Source organism: Pelophylax lessonae (assembly GCF_965119305.1).
Source record: "Pelophylax lessonae genome assembly, chromosome: 4".
Lineage (NCBI taxonomy): Eukaryota > Metazoa > Chordata > Amphibia > Anura > Ranidae > Pelophylax > Pelophylax lessonae.
In genome coordinates, this window is record NC_138771.1 from 615,087,215 (window position 1) to 615,111,626 (window position 24,412).

Below are 24,412 nucleotides of genomic sequence, written 5' to 3' on the forward strand. Positions count from 1 at the left end.
AGGTGGACATACAAGAGAGATCAACCCAGTGCAAGAACAGGTGGTAGTAGGCTCAAGAGCTAGCAATCTTAGATAATGCAGATGTAGTAATAGTCCTTAGTATGCAGAGCTAGATAGTGTAAGCTTTAGTATAAAGGTTATAGAGGTTTCCCCTGTGGGGTACTTATCACTAATAGCAATGTAGCAGAGGAGAGGTTCGGCAAGAGCGGATGATCTGGTAGCGGGATACAGGGATCAGCGCAGCGTGGTTCCGACAGCGAGGTATGCTTGCAAGCATGTGAGCTTCAAGACAGGTTAGCATCAAGGCACAAAGCAGTTTGAACGAACACATGTGAGTGAGAGCCGGCGATCTAAATAGCCATCCAGTCCGGCGCTCAGTGATGACAGCATCAGTCTTAAAGGTGTATGCGCACCTTACCAAAAGAGAATGGTGGGGCGCATACACTTATGAAAGAGTAATTAGGGTACCCAAAGGTACCAGAACATTACACTCTGGAGCCCTTCCTCAATAGCATCAGGAATAACGCAACCATCCGCGGTGTTCGCTTCGCGGGTACGGAATAAAGGTGGCCGCCTACGCGGACGACCTCCTCCTATTCCTTACAGAACCCGTTACTTCCCTCCCTGCGGTTATAAAGGAATTTCGACAATTTTCTCTCCTGTCCAATCTTAAAATACATTTTTCCAAATCCTTCGCCTTAAACGTGACATTGCCCTCATCGGCTGTACAACACTGTCGAGACAACTTCCCCTTTGTCTGGCAAAGTGATTCACTTACATATTTGGGGATTCAGCTCCCTTCCGACATCCGCCATTTGTTTGCCTGCAACTTTCCCCCAAATTAAAACCGACTTGTCTGCCTGGACCAAGCTTCCAATCTCTTGGTTCAGGCGAGCGGCGGTTCTCAAGATGAACATCTTGCCAAGGCTACTTTATGTCCTCCAGACCATCCCGGTGTCTATCCCGAAGCCATTCTTCCACACTTACAAACAACTGACGACAGCATTCCTTTGGCAACACAAGCGACCCCGCATTCACTATGATCTTTTGTCCCTACCCAAGCATAAAGGGGGATTGGACTTCCCGACATCTGCAACTACCACATTGCCTGTCATCTCACAAGAATCGTTGACTGGAATGTCCATAAACCCTTTAAAGACTGGGTCTCTATTGAAGACGGCTACACCTCACTCGACCTATCCATGATTCCGTGGATCAAGCCGTCCTTGGTCCCAACTGAATTGTGGCAGCATCCCTTAATTAGTTTGATGCTTTGTACCTTTCGACAGGCGTGTAAAACGACAGCGATCTCGGCGTCCTTGGGCCCTATGACCCCAATCAGACTGAACCCTGATTTCCCCCCTGGAATGCTTCGCACTTACCTTGCCGAACACTGGCCTGATGCACATTTGCGTATTCACCATGTCAGTGATGGCAAGCAGCTCTATACTGTTGCCTCCATTGCAGAAAAAGCCAAATGTCCTCCTATCCCACCTTGGGCCTTCCTTCTCCTCAGCCACTTTGTTTCATCTTTCACCCGCAAATTCCCATGCACGGACTCCCCGTCTCCATTTGATGATCTTTGCCAACAAGAGGGCCCTCTTCGCAAACTTGTATCGATTACCCATTCCCTTCTCTTTTCGCAATCTGGTCAGGCCGTGCGAACACGGTGCGCTGCCTGGGAAGAGGAACTATCCTGCTCGTTCTCGGCAGAGGAATGGGAACAAATTTTTATAAAGAATCATAAATGCTCCCGGAATGTGTCTACTCAAGAGAATGGATACAAACTTGTATCCCGGTGGTATCGTACCCCAACGCTTTTGCACAAATTTTTCCCTTCTGTCCCCTCCACTTGCTGGAGATGTTCATCTGCTCCTGGATCCCTTCTCCATATTTTCTGGTCCTGCCCGAAGCTGTCCTCTTTCTGGCAAGAAGTGCATAGAATAACCACACAGGTTACCACATACGCCTTGGAATTCTCACCAGCTCAATTCCATCTGCACCATACTCCTGCCTCGCATGCTTCTTACACGAAGTCATTGGCGATCCACATGCTCAATGCAGCCAGACAATGTATCCCAGTGTTGTGGAACTCTACGCTGCCTCCGACAATCAAACAGTGGCTCTGCAGGGTGTCAGCCATAGCGGAGATGGAAGAACTCATCCATATTGCCCATGACACCCCCGCCAAATACCATAAGAAATGGGCATGCTGGCTTCACTTCGTCAGCACCCCGGAATTTTCCACGCTCAGCCGTTGAATAAACGATTATTACCTGCTGGCCCTTTCTTTTGGTGGCCTCTTTTGATACCACTTGCCCTGCATGTGATTACTCTTCCCCCCCCCCCCACCCACCCTGGTGTTGTGGTGTGTATTCGTTTGGTGTGAGTGTGTAGGCCCCCTCCCCCCCTTTTATTTTTATTTTTATTTTTTTTCTCTCTGCCTCTCTTCCTCTCTCCCCCCCCTCTTCCTCTACCCCCTCCCCCCTCCTTTTTCCCTCCACTCCCTATCATGAGTTGCCCTCCCTCCCTTGTCCTCTGTGCTCTCTGCTGGTTGGTCATGCCAATTAGCGAGCACTCCCCACGCCTTCTGTGAATGCCTTATTACAATGTGCCTTGTAGCTCTACCCCCCCCCTCACCTTCTCCCCCTCATGGTTATGGTCGCTGGACCCCGTGCTGGGGGAGGACGTTGTGCTTGGTCCCCTCCCCATGGGACACTTGCTCCTTGCAGCCTTTTCCGATGTGCCTTTACATGTCCTGCCTGTGTCCCTGGCTATACCCTGCCCTGCCTGGGCAGCTCGAGGTGTTTTCGTCTCCATATGCTAATCTCTATACTGCCCTCTGTCCCTGTGGACCTCATGATGCTTACATTTGTTGAGGAGACCCTCTCCTCGCCTGCTGTTTATAGGCTGTTATGCAATATTTTGTACTGTGTATTTTACATTGAAATGTGCTATTTTCGAGTGTATAGTGTATTTTTTGTTTCTATACGGCGTTCATTTCATGTAATGCTCTTTACCTTTTTCTCAATAAATTGTTTTGAAAAAAAAAAAAAAAGTGTACCTATCAACACAAGGGGGCTTGTTTACATTGAAATACATTTTAGTGTAGGGGAAATATATTTAAATAAACTATGTAAAAATAATTAAAAAAACATTTTTAAAAGCACACCCCCTTGTCTGTAGCGTTACCTACAGACAATTGTAGGTACCATAGTTTGTTGTCATTTCACAGACGTGCACAGTTTTAAATTTTTACATGTTTGGTATCTATAAATTTAAATCAATGTTCTCTTGTATATTGTACAAAAAAAATTGGGTATGATATTGTGTTTGCTAAAAATATGTATTTTATAAACAGTTGCGCAAATATTGTGCATAAAAAATTGCAACAGCCAGGATTTTATTCTTCAGGGCCTCTGCTTTCAGAAAATATACTGTATAATGTTTGGGGATTTTCCTTTAAAAAACAAAAAATGCTTATTTTAGCATATACTGAATGTGAAAATGTCCCCAGACAGCTAGTGATAGAGCTGGAACAGCCTCTCTCAAACTTTCCAACACAGAGGAACCCTTGAAATAACTTTCTGGTCTCAGTGAACCCCTGCTAAAAATGACTATATCAACAACTCATGATTAGGGATGAGCTTCGAGTTCGAGACGAACGTAAAGCTACCCCAGTTGCTGAACCGTAAAAATAAATACTGTCCCAGCCATCCACATGCTCAGTGTCTGAATGGTAGCTTGGCCAAATTGCTAGCAACTAGAGTTGAGCGAACACCTGGATGTTCGGGTTCAGCGGGTTTGACCGAACTTGAAAAAAAAGTCCGGATTCGTGAACCGGACTTAATCCAAACTTTGTCCCAATCCCGAACCCCATTGAAGTCAATGGAGACCTGAACTTTTGAGCACTAAAATGGCTCTAAAACAAACATGGAAAGGGCTAGAGGGCTGCAAATGGCAGCAAAATCATATTAAGAGCATGGCAAGTGTTCTGCAAACAAATGGATAGGGAAATAACTTAAAATAACAGAAAAAAATGAAAAATAAAAAATAATAATCTTGAATGATGTAGGAGGAGGACGAGGCCCTTATGGAGTAGGAGGTTGAGGTGGCGGTGGATATGGCGGTGTAGGTGGAAGTGGCGGCAGCAATGGAGTAGAAGGACGAGGTAGCCAACACTGGTTTTGGTTTTTAATTAAAAAAAATTTTTAATTTGGGTACACCACAAAAGAGTGAGAAAGATCAAATCCAGCAATAGCTGGGTAAGGCCGGTATACATGTCTATTCTGCACAAGGTACAGACAAGTCCTGTGGGATCCATGCCTGGTTCATTTTAATGAACGTGAGCTTGTCCACATTGGCTCTGGACAGGCGGCTGCGCTTGTCTGTGATAACGCCCCCAGTCGTGCTAAATACCCGTTCAGATAATACACTGGCTGCAGGGCAGGCCAGCACCTTCAAGGCGTAAAGGGCAAGCTCAGGCCATATGCCCAACTTGGAGACCCAGAAGTTGCAGGGGGCAGACCCGTCATTCAGTACGTCTAGGAGTGTGCACACATACTGCTCCACCATGTTAGTGAAATGCTGCCTCCTGCTAAGACTTTCCATATCAGCTACTGGTGCTGCTGCTTGTTGTGGCGAGCTGACAAAGCTTTTCCACATTTTTCCCATGCTAACCCTGCCTTCTGAGGTGCTGGCAGTGCCCTGGCAGCGTTGACGACCTCTTCCTCCTCCTCCCCTGCCTTGGCCTTGTGCTTCCACTGTGCCCCCTCTGTCATGCCACCAGCAGCGCGTCTACCAGCATGCGCTTGTACTTGCGCATCTTCCGATAACGCTCCAGTGAGGGAATTAAGTACGGTACGTTGTACATGTAATGGGGATCCAGCAGCGTGGCCACCCAGTAATCAGCGCAAGTTACTATGTGGGAAACTCGGAGGTCGTTGCGGAGACACTGCAGCATGTAATCGCTCATGTGTGCCAGGCTGCCCAGAGGCAACGAAAAGCTGTCCTCTGTGGGAGGTGTATCCCCTGTGTCCTCCATATCCCCCCAGCCACGCACCAGTAATGGCCATGAGCTGGCCTGGGTGCCACCCTGCTGTGAACATGGTTCCATATCCTCCTCCATCTCCTCCTCCTCATCCTCATCATCCTCCAGAACCGTGCCCCTGCTGGACAATTGCATCCCTGGCGTTTGTGGGTGCAGGAACCCATCCTCGGAGCCACTTGCAAATGACTGCCCTGAAAGTCTTGGAAATGTTACCTCTTTATCCTCCTCCTCCTCCTCATCCTGTGCCACATCCTCTTCCATCATCGTCCGAAGTGTTTTTCAAGAAGGCATAGAAGTGTGATAGTTAAGCTGAGAATGGCGTCATCGGCACTGGCCATGTTAGTGGAGTACTCAAAACAGCGCAACAAGGCACACAGGTCTCGCATGGTGGCCCAGTTATTGGTGGTGAAGTGGTGCTGTTCCGCAGAGCGACTCACGTGTGCGTGCTGCAGCTGAAACTTCACTATGGCCTGCTGCTGCTCGCACAGTCTGGCCAGCATGTGCAAGGTGGAGTTCCACCTTGTGGGCACGTCACATATGAGGCGGTGAGCGGGAAGCCCGAAGTTACGCTGCATCGCTGACAGGCGAGCAGCAGCAGGTTGAGAACGCCGAAGGTGCGCACAGACGGCCTGCACTTTCTGCAGCAGCTCTGACATATAAGGGGTAATTTCTAAGGAACCTCTGCACCACCAAATTCAGCACATTCAGGCAAGGGATGTGTGTCAAACCGGCTAGGCACAGAGCTGCTACAAGATTTTGCCCGTTATCGCACACCACCAGGCCAGGCTTAAGGCTCACTGGCAGCAACCACTCATCGGTCTGCAGTTCAATGCCCCTCCACAACTTCTGCGCGGTGTGTGGTTCTTTCACCAAAACAGGCAAGTTTTAAAACTGCCTGCTGTCGTTTACCCCTGGCTGTGCTGAAGTTGGTGGTGAAGGGGTTACGCTGACCGGAAGAGGAGGCGGTAGAGGATGAGGAACCGGAGTAGGAGGAGTTAGGAACAGGAGACAAACTGAAGCACCCTGCAATCCTCGGTGGTGGAAGGACATGCAGCCAAACTGCTATCCGCCTCAGGCCCAGCCGCCACTGCATTTACCCAGTGTGCTGTTAGGGAGATATAACGTCCCTGACCGTGCTTACTGGTCCACGTATCCAGTGGTGGGATTCAAAAATTTTAGTAACCAGTTCCGACTTTCAGTAAAGGTGTCAGATCTGTCCGCCGAAAATGTCGCAGTCCCGCTAAAAATCACAGATCGCCGCCATTACTAGTAAAAAAAAAAAAAAAAAAAGACATAAATCCTTCCCGTAGTTAGTAGACGTGATAATTTTGCGCAAACCAATCAAAATACGCTTATTGCGATTTTTTTTTTAACCAAAAAGATTTAGCAGATAACAAATTGGCCTAAAATGATAAAAAAAATGGATTTGCGTGAGTTTCACCTCAGGGGTCTCATCATCCCCGTCGGGCAGCAGTAGGTCCCCCAGAACCCCCTGTAGGGAAGGAGCTCCTGGTGGGAGATGGCCACGCACAAGCCTTAAGGTGAGAAGGGGTCCCTGTCCAGGGCCCTGTCTCCAAGGGGAGAAGGGGTCCCTGTCTCCAAGGGGAGAAGGGGTCCCTGACTCCAAGGGGAGAAGGGGTCCCTGACTCCAAGGGATAAGAGGTCCCTGCCTCCAAGGGGAGAAGGGGTCCCTGCCTCCAAGGGGAGAAGGGGTCCCTGTCTCCAAGGGGAGAAGGGGTCCCTGACTCCAGGGGAGAAGGGGTCCCTGACTCCAAGGGAGAAGGGGTCCCTGACTCCAGGGGAGAAGGGGTCCCTGCCTCCAAGGGAGAAGGGGTCCCTGACTCCAGGGGAGAAGGGGTCCCTGACTCCAAGGGGAGAAGGGGTCCCTGCCTCCAAGGGAGAAGGGGTCCCTGCCTCCAGGGGAGAAGGGGTCCCTGACTCCAAGGGGAGAAGGGGTCCCTGACTCCAAGGGAGAAGGGGTCCCTGACTCCAGGGGAGAAGGGGTCCCTGACTCCAAGGGGAGAAGGGGTCCCTGCCTCCAAGGGGAGAAGGGGTCCCTGACTCCAGGGGAGAAGGGGTCCCTGACTCCAAGGGAGAAGGGGTCCCTGACTCCAGGGGAGAAGGGGTCCCTGCCTCCAAGGGAGAAGGGGTCCCTGACTCCAGGGGAGAAGGGGTCCCTGACTCCAAGGGGAGAAGGGGTCCCTGCCTCCAGGGGAGAAGGGGTCCCTGCCTCCAAGGGGAGAAGGGGTCCCTGCCTCCAAGGGGAGAAGGGGTCCCTGTCTCCAAGGGGAGAAGGGGTCCCTGACTCCAGGGGAGAAGGGGTCCCTGACTCCAAGGGAGAAGGGGTCCCTGCCTCCAAGGGAGAAGGGGTCCCTGCCTCCAGGGGAGAAGGGGTCCCTGACTCCAAGGGGAGAAGGGGTCCCTGACTCCAGGGGAGAAGGGGTCCCTGCCTCCAAGGGAGAAGGGGTCCCTGACTCCAGGGGAGAAGGGGTCCCTGTCTCCAAGGGGAGAAGGGGTCCCTGTCTCCAAGGGGAGAAGGGGTCCCTGACTCCAAGGGGAGAAGGGGTCCCTGACTCCAAGGGAGAAGGGGTCCCTGACTCCAAGGGGAGAAGGGGTCCCTGACTCCAGGGGAGAAGGGGTCCCTTTTCCCAGGTTAGAAGGGGTCCCTGTCCCCAGGGGAGATAGTGTGGGGTATGGGATGGTGTGTGGGGGATGGGGTCATCTCACTCACCTTTACCAAGCTGCAGGACACTCATCCACAGTCACCGACCTGGGCTTCTTCCAGCAGCAGCATGGATGGGCAATCAGCTCCGAGGGTGACCTGTGTATGACAGGGGGGAGGAGGGGGGCTAGCCTTGCAGACATCCCTGCTTTGTCCTCCAGCTCTCTTAGTGCACCTGGCTGTGTGCTCCAGTTCATTCACTTGCGCGGGAGCCGACTGGGGGGGAGGGAGAGGGGGAGTGAGGTCGGGACTCTGGCTGGGGAGGAGAGGAGACTGTGCTGCTTAGTGGAGCAGGAAGGGGGGGGGGGACTCATGACAAGGAGCAGCCAGCACGGAGGTGAGCAGGAAGCTTTGCTGTCCACCCCCAGAGACGGCTCTTTAATTAGCAACTGCCGATTTAAAGAGCTGTCTCTGCCACTGCCCTCGGCTTCCACCGGTTCCACGAACTTGTAAAATGTTAGTAACAGGTTCGGTGGAACCGGTGAGAACCGGCTGAATCCCACCACTGCACGTATCCGTAGTTAGGTGGACCTTGCCACAGATAGCGTTGCGCAGTGCACACCTGATTTTGTCACCCACTTGGTTGTGCAGGGAAGGGATGGCTTGCCTGGAAAAGTAGTGGCGGCTGGGAACGACGTACTGTGGGACAGCCACCGCCATAAGATTTTTAAAACTCTTCGTCTCCACCAGCCGGAATGACAGCATTTCAAAGGCCAGGAATTTGGAAATGCTGGCATTCAGGGCCAGGGATCGTGGATGGGTAGGGGGGTAGTTCCTCTTCCGCTGCAGTGTTTGGGAGATAGAAAGCTGAACGCTTCCACGGAACATTGTGGAGATGGTTGTTGGTGACCCAGGTGGTGGTGTTGCTGGTGGATCCTCTGTTTGCGGGGTGGCAGGTGCCACTTTCACTAAAGAGGTGGATAAAGAGGCCGAGACTGCAGCAGCAGAAGAGGAAGCAGGAGGAGCCAGAGACCTTTCTTGGTTTTTGAGGTGTGCACTCCACTACAGCTTGTGCTTTGCACTTAGATGCCTGGTCATGCAGGTTGTGCTCAGGTTGAGAAGGTTTATGCCTCGCTTCAGGCTCTGATTGCACAGCATGCAAACCACTCGTGTCCTGTCATCATCACATTGTCTGAAGAACTGCCACGCTAGGGAACTCCTGTGAGCTGGCTTTGGTGTGCTTGGTCCCTTTATGCATTGGGCAGTAGCATGCGTACTGTCTAGGGCACGGCTGCTCCGCTGTTGCACCCTGCTCCCTCTTCTGCTGTGCTGGTGGCTCTGTGCGACTACCGCCTCTTCCTCCAAACTACTCAGGTCACCTGCATGATGTTCATTCCATGTGGGGTTGAGAACCTCATCGTCCTCCACATTGTCTTCCACCCAGTCTTTACCCCTGCCCTCATTGTCGGTCTCCACAATTCGGAATTCCGCAGCAGTTGCCACCTGTGTTTCGTCATCATTCGAGACGTGCTGCGATGGTCCTCCCATGTACTCATCTGGAGACATAAGTGGTTGGGCATCGGTGCACTCCATCTGTTCCACTTCTGAGGCAGGGCTAGGTGGATGGCCCTGGGAAACCATGCTAACAGAGTCATCAAAAAGAAGAAGAGACTGCTGCATGACTTGGGGCTCAGACTGCTTGGCTGATTTGCAAGGGGATGAGGTGAAAGATTGATGGACATCGGCTACAGGTGCCAACTCGTACCTTTCAGCAGAAGACTGGGTGGGAGACAATGTGAAGGAAGTAGAGGCACTGTCAGCAACCCAATCTACTATCACCTGTACTTGTTCTGGCCTCAACATTTGTAGAGGCACATTAGGCCCTGCCAAATACTGCTGCAGGTTCTGTCACCTACTCGAAGCTGAGAAAGGTGTTTCACCTGTGCGTGTAGCTGGCACAGATCGACCACGTCCTCTCCTTGCAACAGGAGCTCCAGCAGCAACACCCCGACCCAGGCCACGTCCCTTATTTGACCTTCTCCTCATATTTATAGAATTTTGGATCTTCCCCGAAATGGGTTTTTATTGCAATGCGCAATACAACAGTATGCAATGGGTGTATGTCACTGTAACATATGCGGACAGGGCCGCAATCAACTTTTTTTGCCCCTAAATGTTTTTTTACTGAAAAGCACAATACAAAAGTATGTAATGGGTGTATGTCACTGTAACATATGCGGACAGGGCCGCAAACAACTTTTTTTGCCCCTAAATGTTTTTTTACTGAAAAGCACAATACAAAAGTATGCAATGGGTGTATGTCACTGTAACATATGCGGACAGGGCCGCAAACAACTTTTTTTGCCCCTAAATGTTTTTTTTTACTGCAAAGCACAATACAACAGTATGCAATGGGTGTATGTCACTGTAACATATGCGGACAGGGCCACAATCAACTTTTTTTGCCCCTAAATTTTTTTTTATTTACTGCAAAGCGCTATACAACAGTATGCAATGGGTGTATCTCACTGTAACGTATGAATAAAAAGCTGATAAATAATTGTCCCCTTAATTGGTGCTTGTTTAATAGCAGATTTGAAATGCAGTGTCTGTCTAAACGCTCACAGTAAAATACGTATGAAGGAAAAATGTTTTTTTCTTTTTTAAATGCAGATTAAGCAGACACATATGCACTCAGCTTGCAGTAAATGGCAGCTAAACACCGCATGCCTAACAGGTTGGATACTGTTGTTGTTCTATTCCACTATTGAATAAAAAAAAAAAAAAACATTTGAATGAAAAACTGAAAAATAATTTTTTTACCCTAAATACTGAAAAATTATTATTTCCCCCTTACATTGGTGCTTTTTGAAGAGCGGGTTAGAAAAGCAGTGTCTGTGTAAAGACTGTATGTCAAAGTTAAATATGAAGGAAACATTTTTTTTTCTTTTTTAAATGCAGATTAAGCAGACACATATGCACTGAGCTTGCATTAAATGTGCAGCACCGCACGCCTAACAGACTGATAAAAGCTTTTTTTTCTCCTTTCTCCTCCTCACTGGGCTCAGGTCAGGGCATAAAGATCGTGCACTGCACCCCCACACAATACAATCAATGTAGATCGCTGTCTGATTAAAGCAGATTGTTCCTATGCTTTCCCTCAAAGCAAACTCCAGTCTGACCCTACAGTAATCTCCTATCTCTCCCTCCGGGCAAAAAGATCGTACACTGCACGCCACACAATCAAATCAATGTAGATCGCTGTCTGATTAAAGCAGATTGTTCCTATGCTTTCCCTAAAAGCAATCTCCAGCCTGTCCCTACAGTAAACTCCTATCTCTCCCTCAGCAGCAGTCAGGAACCTCTCCCTAGTATAGTTATAGCAGAGTGACGCGCGGCGCTGTGTGACTCCAGCTTATATAGGGTCTGGGTCACATGCTGCACTGGCCAATCACAGCCATGCCATTAGTAGGCATGGCTGTGATGGCTTCTAGGGCACACTAGTTAAACACTTGCTGATTGGCTGCCTTGCACCTGTTGAAAGTGTGCCATTAAAACCGCGCCAAAACATCAAATAACGCTTCCAAACAACGGACAGTACCCGAACATATAGTGAAATGTTCTGGTTCGGGTCCGGGTACCGAATACCCAAAAGTCTGGTACGAACCCGAACAATACAGTCCGGGTTCGCTCAACCCTACTAGCAACAACTACAGCTACAACTGCTGCCTTTTCATCAGGTAGACTCTGCCCCCTTTCGTGAATTTGCGGAATGTGCTGTACCATAGTGGTAGGTTCCAAAAAGACATTTCTTTTCATGTAATGCCATTCTATATCTTTACCTTATGTGGAAGGTAGTGTTTAGGCCTCCTTGGACAGAGAAGTCAGCATGAAGGCTCACATTACTGCTGACTCTTGGTCCAGCAGGCATGGACAGGGACATTATATTTCTTTCACGGTGCACTGAGTAACTCTGCTGGCAGCTGGGAAGTATGCAGGACAGGGTTCAGCGCTGGAGCTTGTTACATAGTTTGTGAGGTTGAAAAAAGACATCAGTCCATCCAGTTCAACCTATGATGTGTGTGTGTGTGTTTGCTGTTAACCGTACATTGTATACCCCTGTATGTTGTGGTCTTTAAGGTGCCCATCTAATAGTTTTTTTAAACTATCGATGCTCCCTGCTGATACGACTGCTTTTGGAAGTGAATTCCACTTTCTTACTGCTCTGACAGTGAAGAACCCCTTATGTATTTTAAGGTTAAACCGTTTTTCCTCTAGTTTTAGTGAGTGGCCACGTGTCTTATTGTATTCCCTTTTTCTAAAAAGTTTGTTCCTTATGCTAGGGTCATCACCAGTACAGTATTTGTAAATTGATATCATATCCCCCCTCAAGCGTCTCTTCTCCAGAGAGAATAAGTTCAATGCTTGTAGTCTTTCCTCATAGCCAATGTCCTCCATTCCCCTAATTATTTTTGTCGCCCTTCTCTGGACTCTTTCCAGTTCCAGCACATCCTTCCTGAGGACCGGTGCCCAGAACTGGACAGCATACTCCAAATGTGGCCAGACCAGAGTCTTGTAGAGAGGGAGAATAATCTCTTAATTTCTGGAGTGAATCCCCTTTTTTATACATGCCAGTATTCTGTTGGCTTTGCTTGCAGCAGCTTGGCATTGCATGCCACTGCCAAGCCTGTTGTCCACTAGGACCCCCAGGTCCTTATCCATCTTAGATTCACCCAGAGGTTTCCCCCCTAGTGAGTAGCTTGCTTTTGTGTTTCTGACGCCCAAGTGCATTACTTTACATTTTTCAACATTGAACCTTATCTGCCATGTAGTTGCCCACCCCATTATTTTGTTCAGGTCCACTTGTAAGATTTCCACATCCTGCATAGAAGATATTGGCATGCTTAGTTTAGTATCATCCGCAAATACTGAGATTGTGCTAGATATCCCCTCCTCTAGATCATTTATGAATAAATTAAACAAGATTGGTCCCAGGACAGAACCTTGGGGGACCCCACTTTCCACACCCGCCAAATCCGAGTACTCCCCATTAATCACCACCCTCTAGACTCTCCCCTGGAGCCAGTTCTCTATCCAGGTACTCACCCTATGGTCCATACCTACGTTCCTTAGTATGTACAGTAAGCATTTGTGGGGAACGGTGTCAAAGGCCTTTGCAAAGTCCAGATACACCACATCGACAGGCTTACCTTTATCTAGGTGGCAGCTCACTTCATCGTAGAAGGTTAATAGATTGGTTTGGCAAGAACGATATTTCATGAATCCATGCTGATTACTACTAATAATACAGTTTTCATTACTAAAGTCTTTCTATGTGGTTCCTTAACATCCCCTCCAAAATCTTGCAGACTACTGATGTTAGGCTGATCGGCCTATAATTACCCGGGATATATCTCGGGCCATTTTTAAATACTGGTACCACGTTGGCTTTTTTTCAATCAGCTGGCACCATACCCGTCTGTAGACTATCTTTAAAGATCAGGAATAATGGTCTGGCAATTAGAGATGGCCTTGTGATTCGCCCGGCAAACTTTGCTTGGTCGCTACCCGCCAAATTTTCAGACACATGGCGTCGTTCACAGCGGCCATATTTGTTTACATTGGGGAGAACTTTGACCCATGACACAGCCGTCAGGTGGAACGGGACAGCCAATTGAAACATTCCAGCACATGGACAGTCCCCCTACCCTATAAATAGAGCCGATCTTTTGGCCATTTCACATTCCGCTTTCTGCCAGTGTAGGGGGAGGTCTGCTGTGCTCATTAGGGAGAGTTTGCTAGACACATATAGCGCTGTGAAGATCCACAAAAGCCCTTTTCAGGGCTGGTATTTCGGTATAGGCCTTCTACAGTCTCTTTTCAGGTTAGGGACAGGTATCCAGTGATTGCTTTAGGGGCAGTTAGAGATCGGCTGCAGTCACAAATCGCTGTGTCAATGTCCACCAAAGTCATTTAAAATGCTCTAATGTCGTTTTGGGGTCTATTACAGTCTCTTTACAATAGGGGCAGGTATCCTGTGGTTGCTGTAGGGGCAGTTAGAGATCGGCTGCAGTCACACAGAAATCGCTTTGTCAATGTTCACCAAAGTCATTTAAAATGCTCCAATGTCGTTTTAGGGTCTATTACAGTCTCTTTACTATAGGGAGAGGTATCCTGTGGTTGATGTAGGGGCAGTTAGAGATCGGCTGCAGTCACACACAAATCGCTTTGTCAAGGTCTACCAAAGTCATTTAAAATGCTCCAATGTCGTTTTAGGGTCTATTACAGTCTCTTTACTATAGGGGCAGGTATGCTGTGGTTGCTGTAGGGGCAGTTAGAGATTGGCTGCAGTCACACAGAAATTGCTCTGTTAATGTCCACAAAAGTCATGTAAAGGGATGCAAATTTTTTTTTATTAATTTAGGGCAACGTTTTCAACTGCAATACTTCTGTTATGACATTGTCCATGTGCTGGGACTATTTGTGCACAGCTAGTACGTGTTTTGTGGCTGCAAATATGACCTAAAGGTTTTTAAAGTTCGTCTCCCATTAAAGTCAATGGGGCCCACCGCAAACTCGCGGACTTTTGAGAAAATTTGCGGCTGGCGTTCGTGAACCGCCCCAGCCGATGTTCGTCCATCACTACTGGCAATCTCTCTGCTGCTCTCTTTAAGAACCCTCAGGTGCAAGCCATCCGGTACCAGTGATTTATTTATGTTAAGTTTCTCTAGTTTAGTTCTAAGTCTATCTTCTGTTAGCCATGGTGGTACTTCCTGAGGTGTATTATTTAGTTTAGCCTTACAAGCTGGGTTAGTGTAGCCCCCCCCCCCCGATTCTTTTGTGAAGACTGAAGAGAAGAAATGATTTAACACTTCCGCCTTTTCTCTGTCCTCTGTGGCCATATTTCCCTTGTCGTCTTTTATGGGGCCAATGTGTTCTGGCCTCGCTTTCTTACTGTTTATATACTTAAATAATTTATTGGGGTTCTTTTTACTCTCTTCCGCTATATGTCTCTCGTGTTCTATTTTAGCCGCCTTGATTTCGTCTTTACATATCTTATTGCACTCTTTGTAATGCTTGAATGCTGCCAATGACCCCCTCAGTCTTGTATTTTGTTCTGCCCCCACGCCTCCAAAAAGCTGGTGCTGATTCTGCCACATCTGTCTACTCCACCCCTTCTTCCTCTTCTTCCTCTATGTCCTCTTCTGCTGAATTGTCTTTTGAAGCAGCAGTGCTCCCTAATCATTCAAGGGGCTACGCAAGCAGTCAGGATGAAAGATGCCATGCAGTGCTTCAGTTGGTCTGTCTAGGGGGGCAGGGGCCACACAGGGCCATAGATTCTGTCAGCTCTGCAGGGGCAGGCTGAGAGGTGGTTGACGCCATGGCAGCTTGAGCCAGGAATGGTTGTATGCGACAATGGCACCAACCTTCTCTCTGCCCTCCAACAGGGACACTTGACACATGTTCCATGCTTGACACATCTCATGAATCTGGTGGTGCAGCGTTTCTTGAGCGGGTACCCGGGCTTACAAGATCTTCTGCATACGTTTAAAGTCCTGTTCAGAGAGATGAGTCTCTTGTAGGACTGCAATTTCTGCACGAAGTCGATTCAGATGGCAAAGGATCGCCATTCGCTTATGGGGGGATCGTAGGCCCTTAACATTCCATGAAATTATCCTAACCATAGGCGTGTGTTAAACAAATAAAATGATGCGGATGTTGTAGAGTTAAAATCGCGTACTGTGGAGTGAGTAAAACTGCAGAGCGTTGTATGTGGAAAAGTGTAGAAAAAATTGGGCGATGGCGTAAGGGAGTAGGGGTAGGTTGATGGAAAATTGGCAGAGCTTGTACAACAGAAATCAAACAATACATAGCAGTGAAAAGACCATGGAAGCCTGAACTTCGCTTCTTCCCACATGTGACTATCGCCTACAGTAGCGCTACCGGGGAAGGTCCACGATCTGGCCAAAGCGGCGAGTCCGCAGCCCCATCCACAGATAGATGAGAGTGTAGATGAGGTCCAGCCCAGACATCTCCAACAAAAGCAGAGTGACCACAACCAGCTGTAAAGGAGCAGACTATCCGCGGTAGCACCCTGTGAGGAGGTGGGTAAAAGAAAACAGTCAGGCAAAACATATCATATAATCTAACAAGAGCCTAGATAAACAAACCAATCCATCAATGTAAGGTAGGGACGAAGAACGAGACATGGGCATGCCATCTACGATGTGCGACCCCACCTGTAGATAGGTAGAGGGGTAGTAAAGCCGCTAGGAGTGGTACAGGCGGGTGAAAATGCAACTGGGCAGTGGCTTCAAGGGCTCCCATTGACAATCCTTGTCACATTGATGGAGCAAAATAAAACAGAAAAGGAACCGAGGAACATGGATGGGGTTCGTCAACTTTAGCGTAGGTCACACAGGATTATACTTCCCGGAAAGATCTGTGAGTCGCAGTTTTTTAGCTGGCTCCTTGCGGTGGCACCGTTGATCTCTGGGTTGTTGGTGCCTGGCAGAAAGCTGTGCAGGTGGTGCGGAGGTGTCCATCGGCAGTCTCAGGTGGGAATTAAGGTAATCCCAGGCTTCATCTGGGTGGGTGAAGGACTTGGAGAGGCCTGTCGAATCTGTGAATCGCAAAGTCGCAGGATAAGCCAGAGTGAACTTTATACCCTGGTGATAGAGGGCGTTACAGATTGGTTGTAGGGCCTTACGGCGGCGGGAGACCTCCTGTGAGTAATCCGCGAACAGCAGTAATTTATGGCCGTTAATTTGCAGAGCTTTGGAATTGCGATAGGATTTCATCAGATTATTCCTGTCAGCAAAATTCAGGTATTTCACTATCACCGGGCGTGGAGTGCGCCTTTCGTTTGTGGGGGATCCCACTCGGTGTGCCCATTCAGCAGTGCAGGGAGCTGTGAGTCCCAAGGCCTGAGGTACTCGCTGAGAACACAGTTCCATCAGTGAATCCGCTCCATATGATTCCGGGATACCTATTATGCACATGTTATTTCTGCGTGAACGATTTTCTAGGTCATTCCCTTTGTTCAAGAGATATTGTTGTGTCTGTTTAAATTGCTTCTTAGAATGAAAAGATGCCTGTGTTTCTTCCTCTATTTCAGTCACCCTACTCTCAAGCTCAGTGAGCCTTTCACCAATTCTTTAGTCCTCAGCACCCAGGGCTGTTAGGTTTAATCATCCCCCGGCAGTGTCTCCATCATATGGGGCAGGATTATCTAGGGGCAAGAGCAGACTTGGAGACCTTCCCAACTGAGTATCCACTGGGTCACTGGGTCATGAGGAAGGACCACTGGCCAGAACTTGCTCAATATGCAATTGAGCTACTGGCCTGTCATTCTTCCAGCGTGCTTTCTGAATGGACATTCAGTGCTGCTGGAGGTTTTGTGATGGACAAAAGAGTGCGTCTGTCCACAGACTCCGTTGACCAGCTGACTTTTATTAAAATGAATCAGTCCTGGATCAACAGCAGCTATCAAGCCCCTGATGCTGATGTAACTGATAGAATTTGCTAGGGGTCTGCCATCCTTTGAAGACTGCATATGCTGCCTATCCTATTCCTCAATTTTCATAATGCTAGCTTCCGACAATGTTTTTGGTTTAGGGGACCCACCAACACCCAAGGCCTAATTTTTCTGCACTTGTATGACAGGTGCATGCAATTTCAATTTTGTATCTAATTTTTAACTGCAGGGCCTGTTCCTGCACCCAGCAAGAGTAACTGCGAGGGGTTGCGGTGTTCAGGAACCACCAACAACCAAGGCTCAATTTTTCTGCACCTGTATGACAAGTACATGCGTTTTCACATTTGTATGGAATTTTTAACAGCAGGACCCATTCCTGCTCCCAGAAAGAGTAACTGCGAGGGGTTGCAATGTTCAGGCACCACCAACAACCAAGGCCCAATTCTTCTGCACCTGTATGACAAGTACATGCGATCTCAAATTTTGTATCTAATTTTTAACAGCAGGGCCTGTTCCTGCGCCCAGCAAGAGTAACTGCGAGGATTTGCGGTGTTCAGGCACCACCAACAACCAAGGCCCAATTTTTCTGCACCTGTATGACAAGTACATGTGATTTCAAAATATTATGGAATTTTTAACAGTAGGGCATGTTCCTGCACCCATCAAGAGTAACTGTGAGGGTTTGCAGTGTTCAGGCACCACCAACAACCAAGGCCCAATTTTTCTGCACCTGTATTACAAGTACATGCGATTTAAAATTTGTATTGAATTTTTAATGGCAGGGCCTGTTCTTGCACCAAGCAAGAGTAACTGCGAGGAGTTGCGGTGTTAAGGTACTATCAACAACTAAGGCCCAATTTTTCTGCACGTGTATGACAAGTACATGCGATTTATAATTTGTATCAAATTTTTAATAGCAGGGCTCATTCCTGCACCCTGGGCATTTTTTTTTTTTAATAATTTTGGCGTACCAGATTCAACTCCCTACCAGACCTGAAGGGACTGGGGGGCCCCCCACTATGCCATTTTTTTTCTTTTTTTTATCTGTATTGCGGGGGAGCCAACAATACTTGCCGAGAGCATGTTTAAATTACATTTTTTCCCTTTAGAAATCTCAGTATTGCTGTAGCAAGATCTATACATCATACAAATGTGCCCCTTTGCAGGCATATTAAGGGGACCCCCCAGGCACGATATTTAAAGGAATTTTAAATTTTTATTTTTTAACTTTAAGCATCATTAAAATCACTTCTCCTTTAAAAACAATCATTTAAAAAAAAAAAAAAAAAAACTTTTTTGCATTGGTACATGTTCCCCAGGTCAGTACCCAGACCCCCCCATACACTATTTTTGGGGCAATAACTTGCATTTAAGCCTTTAAAATGAGGACTTTTGATTTTTGACATTTGAGTTCCATAGACTTTAATGGACTTTGATTGTTCGAACAAACTTTCCCCCCCCCCCCCCCCCGTTCGTGGTGTTCTGGTGTGAACCAAACAGGGGGGTGTTCGGCTCATCACTACTCATGATACATTAGTGTGATGGACAGTAGGAAAAATGTTCCTTACACTTGTGGTCAGAATTTCTCCTTTACAGATAGCTAAAAAGATCAGTGGTGTCAGTGGGAACTTATCTGAGAAGCAGAAATTGCTCATTGCTCAAGAAACCCCTAGCAACCGCTGGAGGAACTCTAGAGTTCCATGAAACCCTGTTTGAGAAACCCTTTGCTAGAGTACAGCATACGTCCCAACTTTTGAACTTCAGAATGAGGGACAGCAGATGGAAGTGATCTGCGTCACGCTTAGTAAAAAGTGGTTGTGGCCAAACAAAACCTAGTATTCTTTGTACCTATACAGGGGTCAGCAGGTCAGGGCCCAGGGGTCAGTATGGCAGAGAAGAAGGGACACAAGGGCAGGGGACAGGGATTAGCAGGACGGAGGACAGGAGCCAGTAGGGCAGGGTACAGGGGTCAGCAGGATGAAGGACAGGAGTCTGTAGGGCAGGGTACAGGGGTCAGCAGGACATAGGACAGGAGTCTGCAGGGCAGGGTACAGGGGTCAGCAGGATGGAGGACAGGAGTCAATGGGGCAGTGTATAGGGGTCAGCAGGATGGAGGACAGGAGTAAGACGGCAGGGTACGGGGGGTCAAATACCCCCCCCCCCAATTCTTCCTCTTAACCAAAATATCCCCCCCATTTCTCCTCCTAGAACCCCCCCCCCAAATGAACCTTCCCTTTGCAAATAGCCCCACACTCTCCCTCTATAAACCTCTCCCCCTCCTGTCATATTAGCACTCCTCTATACAGCACATGACACCGGCTGGCTCCATAGATCAGATTGTACACTGTATGATTACTGTCCCCCATCCACATCTCCTGCTGCCAGAGGACGAGCAGTTCTTGCAGGACATAGGGGCACTAATCATACTGTGCACATTCCAATCTATGGATACGGTGTCACCTGCCATATGGAGGATCACTGGAATGACAGGAGAGAGAGAGCTCAGCCGCTGTCACTTCTCTCAGCAGCCAGGTATTCTATACACGGGGTAGTGACCTGGGGGGGGGGGGCAGATGAAATCTGGGGGGAGGGCACAGGGGGCAGCCCACTGGGGGGAGGTCAGCCTACCCCACCACCACCATAGATCAGAGCATGCCATGACTTCTCCCTGCCTCCCCCCTCTTGTCTGCATCACAGCCAAGGAGGAGTAGCCGCAAGCTGTTCTGCAGTGCACTGTGTGTGTGTGTGTGTTTGTGGCAGCCGTCATGTCTCATTGCCGGCTGCCTGTCTTATATACAAAGCAGTGCAAGACCCAAGACACCCCGCAGGTCAGGTGTTGGTGCCTGTGCTAGTGCGTGCTTGCGGGCAAGCCACTGGAGCCAAGTGCTGGAACTTGATACAGCACTTGGCTCCACTCCAGGACAAAGCCTTGATTCACCAGGACGCCAGGACTTACATTAATTCCTTTGAAGGTCCCAGCGAATCCAGGATGGTTGGGAGATATGCATAGCCATGGGTGTGCAGAAGTGCCCAAGACAGATTAGGACTGATTCAGACAGACTACATCAAGTAAAACAAGAAAGTAGTTGTATAGTTACATAGTCAGGTAGAAGAAAAACACAAGTCCATCTAGCTTGGGTGTCGGCAAGCCGTTGATCCCTATCGACCAGTCAAACGTGGGCAGCTGACAGGTAGTTAGGGAACATGGCCTGCATTGAGGGCCCTTACCCCCCCCCCCTCAGCCTTTGCCAACCCACTCACTGCAAAGCTAACAGTGGGACATATAACAGTACTGGATAGAGGTTGGGAGCTGCTAGAGTAAACTGCTCACATTAACCAGCAGATGATTAGTTGCTAGGAAGCTTGAAAGTCCTAGCAACCAATCACCAGCTTGTTCATGTGAAAAGTTAACTATGGCAGCTCTTGCCTTCCATTCAGTAATGTGGCACCTCTCTCTGCCCGATCTACTGCACAGTGTAGTCCAGTGTAAGGTAGGAGGGTACTACCTACACTGTGTGTGTTTGTGTGTTTGTGTGTGTGTGCGTGTGTGTGCGTGTGTGTGTGGGAGAAGCAGAGAAACTACAGTGAAGGGGTGTGTTAAGGGGACAGATGACACTGGTTTGGGAGGGGGGGCACAGGACACTACAGGAAAGAGTGATGTGAAGGTGGGAAGAGGGTACAGGACACTACCATGGAGAAAGGTACAGGAGGGACTGCAGGGGGCATGTGATGTGACAGGAACAGAGGGAAAGAGGACACTACAGTTGGGGGGGGGGGGGTCGAGAGGGTGATGTGAAGGGGAGCACAGGGAACTGCTCCTGGGGGGGCAAAGGACACTGCTGTATAGGCAGGGGATGGCAGAGGACACTACAGTGAGGAGCGATGTGAAGGGGGACAGAGGACACCGCTTTAGAGGGGGGAACAGGACACTGCTATGTGAGGGCAGAGGACACTACATGGGGATTGTAAAGGGGGGCAGAGGACACTGGGAGCATAATGTGAAGAGGGAAAACTGCTATGGGGGCAGAAAACACTACAGTGGGGGTTATGTGAAGGGGGGGGCAGGACACTGATATGAGGAGAAAGAAGATATTATTGTAGTTGGGGTGGGGGGGTTGGGAGGCAGAAGAGCTGAGGACATTACTGGGGTGAATGAAGTGAAGGAGAGCAGAGGACACTACTGTGGGGAGGGGTCACAAGTCACTATGCTATGTTTTTCTTGGGGGCTTGATTGTTATTTTTTTTTTCAAGGGCATTTACCCCCCCCCCTACACACACACACACACACCTTACCCAGGGATCTTTGATTTTCTCTATGTTGTCCAGGTAGATCTTAACCTCTGAAAGGTTGCCTAGCCCTGATCTAGTTCAACCAATCAAAAATAAAGTGAAACATTAAATAATAATCCTGTTATATTTCATGCATTTAGGAATCCACCCAGACCTTTTTTTAAACAATCTATGGTGCTGACCAGCATTACTTCTTGAGAGAGTCTATTCCATATTTCCACAGCTCTTACTGTGAAGAAGCCTGACCATTTCCAGCAACTTAAAAAAATTCTGTCCTAGTAGATAGTTTATTACCTGTTGCTACAGACATCAGTTTAGTTGAATCATGAAGCTTCTTAGCCCGAGCCAGTGCATAAGAAGTTATTGCAATTGAATGTGGTCTGCTCAATTTTCCATAATGCTCTGATAGGAATTGCACAGCCTTGTCAATGCTGAGCTGCAGATTCTAAGTGAACAACACAGCGGTCATAGTAAGATTTGAGTTTTTTTTTAATATACATAGAGAGAATGTTTACTGGAATAAAAGTACACTTACACTGACATGATTCGCACAGTATTTCTGACTCTCCAACAAAGCAATGGTGACAAAGGCCGTGATGGCAACATCTGGATCGGAGGAGCCAGCAGGTTCACCCTACAAGATAGCAGGACAAATGTATAGCAGTATAAATGTTTGTTCACCTTTCATATGTAACGCCAATAAAATGAAATGAGATGAGATGTGTGTAAGTAGCATATTGTCTTTTAGACCATCTGCCTTACTGTATAGCAACAACTGACAATGAGCAAGACAGATACCAGAGCGGTCATGGTCAGGCAGAATCAGCAGATTAATGGCCAGGTCAGACATAAGGAATGCTGTAAATAGGGTGGGAAAGAAGTTAAGTGATTGGGGAGGGATACTCTGCGACAGGGGGATGGGGTAGTCAAGAAATAATGGGCCAGTTGGAGCATGAGCATTTGAGCTTCAGCATCTATGAGCAAAAAAAATAAATACATTTTTGTTGAATTTTTTGGGGGCTTTTTTCTAGCAGTAGAAATGCTGAACTCTCCTAAACGCTTCTAAACGCTGTTAACAACTGCTAAGCACCGATTTCTAGCTTTTTTTTTTTTCTTACCCTGCAGGCTGCTGGTGTCCTTAGCAACCAGTGTAAAAAAAAAAAAAAAAAAATCGGAAATAAACAGGATGGGGGTCCCTCACAATCCATACCAGGTCCTCTTGGGTCTGGTACGGAATGAAGGGTAACCCCATGCCAAAAAAATGGTGTGGGCCCCCCAAATCCATACCAGACCTTTACTCTTATCCAATCATGCAGCCTGGCATGCCAGGAAAGGGGGGACGAGCGATCTCCTCCTAAACTGCACCAGGCCACACGCTCTCAAAATGGGGGGATGCTTTGGGGCGGGGGGCACGTTGATGGGGACAAGAGCTGTTGTAGGGGTCTGTGGGCAGGGGGCTTATTGAAATCTGGAAGCCCCCTTGAAGAAGGGGGCCCCCAGATCTCAGCCCTCCTAGCCCAAAGCACCCTCCCCATGTTGAGGGCATGTGGCTTGGTATAATGGGGGGGGCACTCGCTCAGCCCCCCCCCCCGCCTTTCCTGTGTGCAGACATAAGGGTCTGGTATGGATTTGGAGAGGGGGCCCATGACGTTTTTTTTTTTTTTTTCTGTGTGGGGTTCCCCTTAAAATCCATACTAGACCCGCAAGGGCCTGGTAAGGATTGTGGTGGTGGGGGGTGGGGAACACCACCACATATTTTTTTTATTCTCATTTTTTAATTGCCTGCAATTATTTAGTTTACATTTGTAAGTCATCCGTTATTAAGGATGTGGCAATCGACTTCCCGGCCGTTGTTAAACACTTGTAAACACTGCAAAAATGTTAGCAAATAAATGCTAAATATTAGCATTTTTATCCAGCGTTTTGTGAGCATCAAATGTACATGGAGCGTTATTTTTATTTTATTTTATAATTTTGAATTTCATAAATATGTTTTTATATATGCTACACTTAGGTAGTGGCTCTTTTCTCTTCTTATTTTTGTTTTTACATAGTTTGCTTGTAGAAGGCTCCCCTGGTTCTGCTTGGAAGAGAGACTGCTGACGCTCCTATAATATGAACCTCATGCCACAGTGTTTTTATATGGACTTTTTTTAAGGACTACAAGACTCTCTTTATATGTTGCTTATCATTCCATGCCTTTTGGTCTTTTTGGCAGTTGCACTAGTGCCCCCTTTCTTACTCCTGGGTACGTTTAGGGTTTTAATGCCATTTGTAAACCCTTTTTTAAAAACTGTAAGCCTTATCTGAGCTAAGATTAAGGACATGTAGATTAAAGCGCGCAAGCGTGAGCTACTCTGATGTTTTAACCTGTATATCATAGAAGCTACATATTTATTGTCAGATTTCTGCTATCGGGTGAGTTTTCTTTATGTTGCACCCTCCTAGGTAGGTGCTAGAGAGTGCATACTTTTTGGGGTTTCCCTACTTTACAGGGGGACTGTCAGGCAAATTTAAGTACTCTCTGCCTAACTGGGAGCAGCAATCCATTGATAGGGTCTGCTCAGTGTGATCAGATGCTGCTCATGTTGTCTGCCTGTTTCACATTGGTCCAATAGGATGGGGCATATTGGACAGTGGAAGGAAACTTGACAAATGGGAGCATGAGTGTAGATACAGCCCTGGCCATTGGCAGGGAAAAGTGCCTCAAGGCATGCTGGGTGACTGTATATACACCAAGAGAGCACGTGTGCAGGGGGTCTTCAGCTGGAGAGCGGGTCCCGGAGAAAGGGGGCTACTGCCCCTCATCTGTACAAGCTACCATGCAGCCTCAGGTGGACGACCTGAGGATCGGAGTAACAGAAGCTGCAACCATGGTGTCCTGCAGATGGAAGGATCTGTTCCTGGTTTGTGTGAGAACAGATTCACCTCT

At 48.0% G+C, this 24,412-nt stretch overlaps 1 protein-coding gene across 1 annotated transcript in view; it reads right to left on the reverse strand.

Annotated features, from left to right (window-relative positions):
- Window positions 1–24,412, reverse strand: part of LOC309553570 (venom factor-like) — a 424,228-nt gene that overhangs the window by 63,741 nt on the left and 336,075 nt on the right. The window contains exons 27-28 of the mRNA XM_082254842.1: window positions 22,016–22,114; window positions 21,775–21,925 (exon numbers count right to left, since the gene is read on the reverse strand). Of these exons, the coding sequence (XP_082110968.1) occupies window positions 21,775–21,925; window positions 22,016–22,114 (250 nt within the window). The remainder of the gene's footprint in view (window positions 1–21,774; window positions 21,926–22,015; window positions 22,115–24,412) is intronic.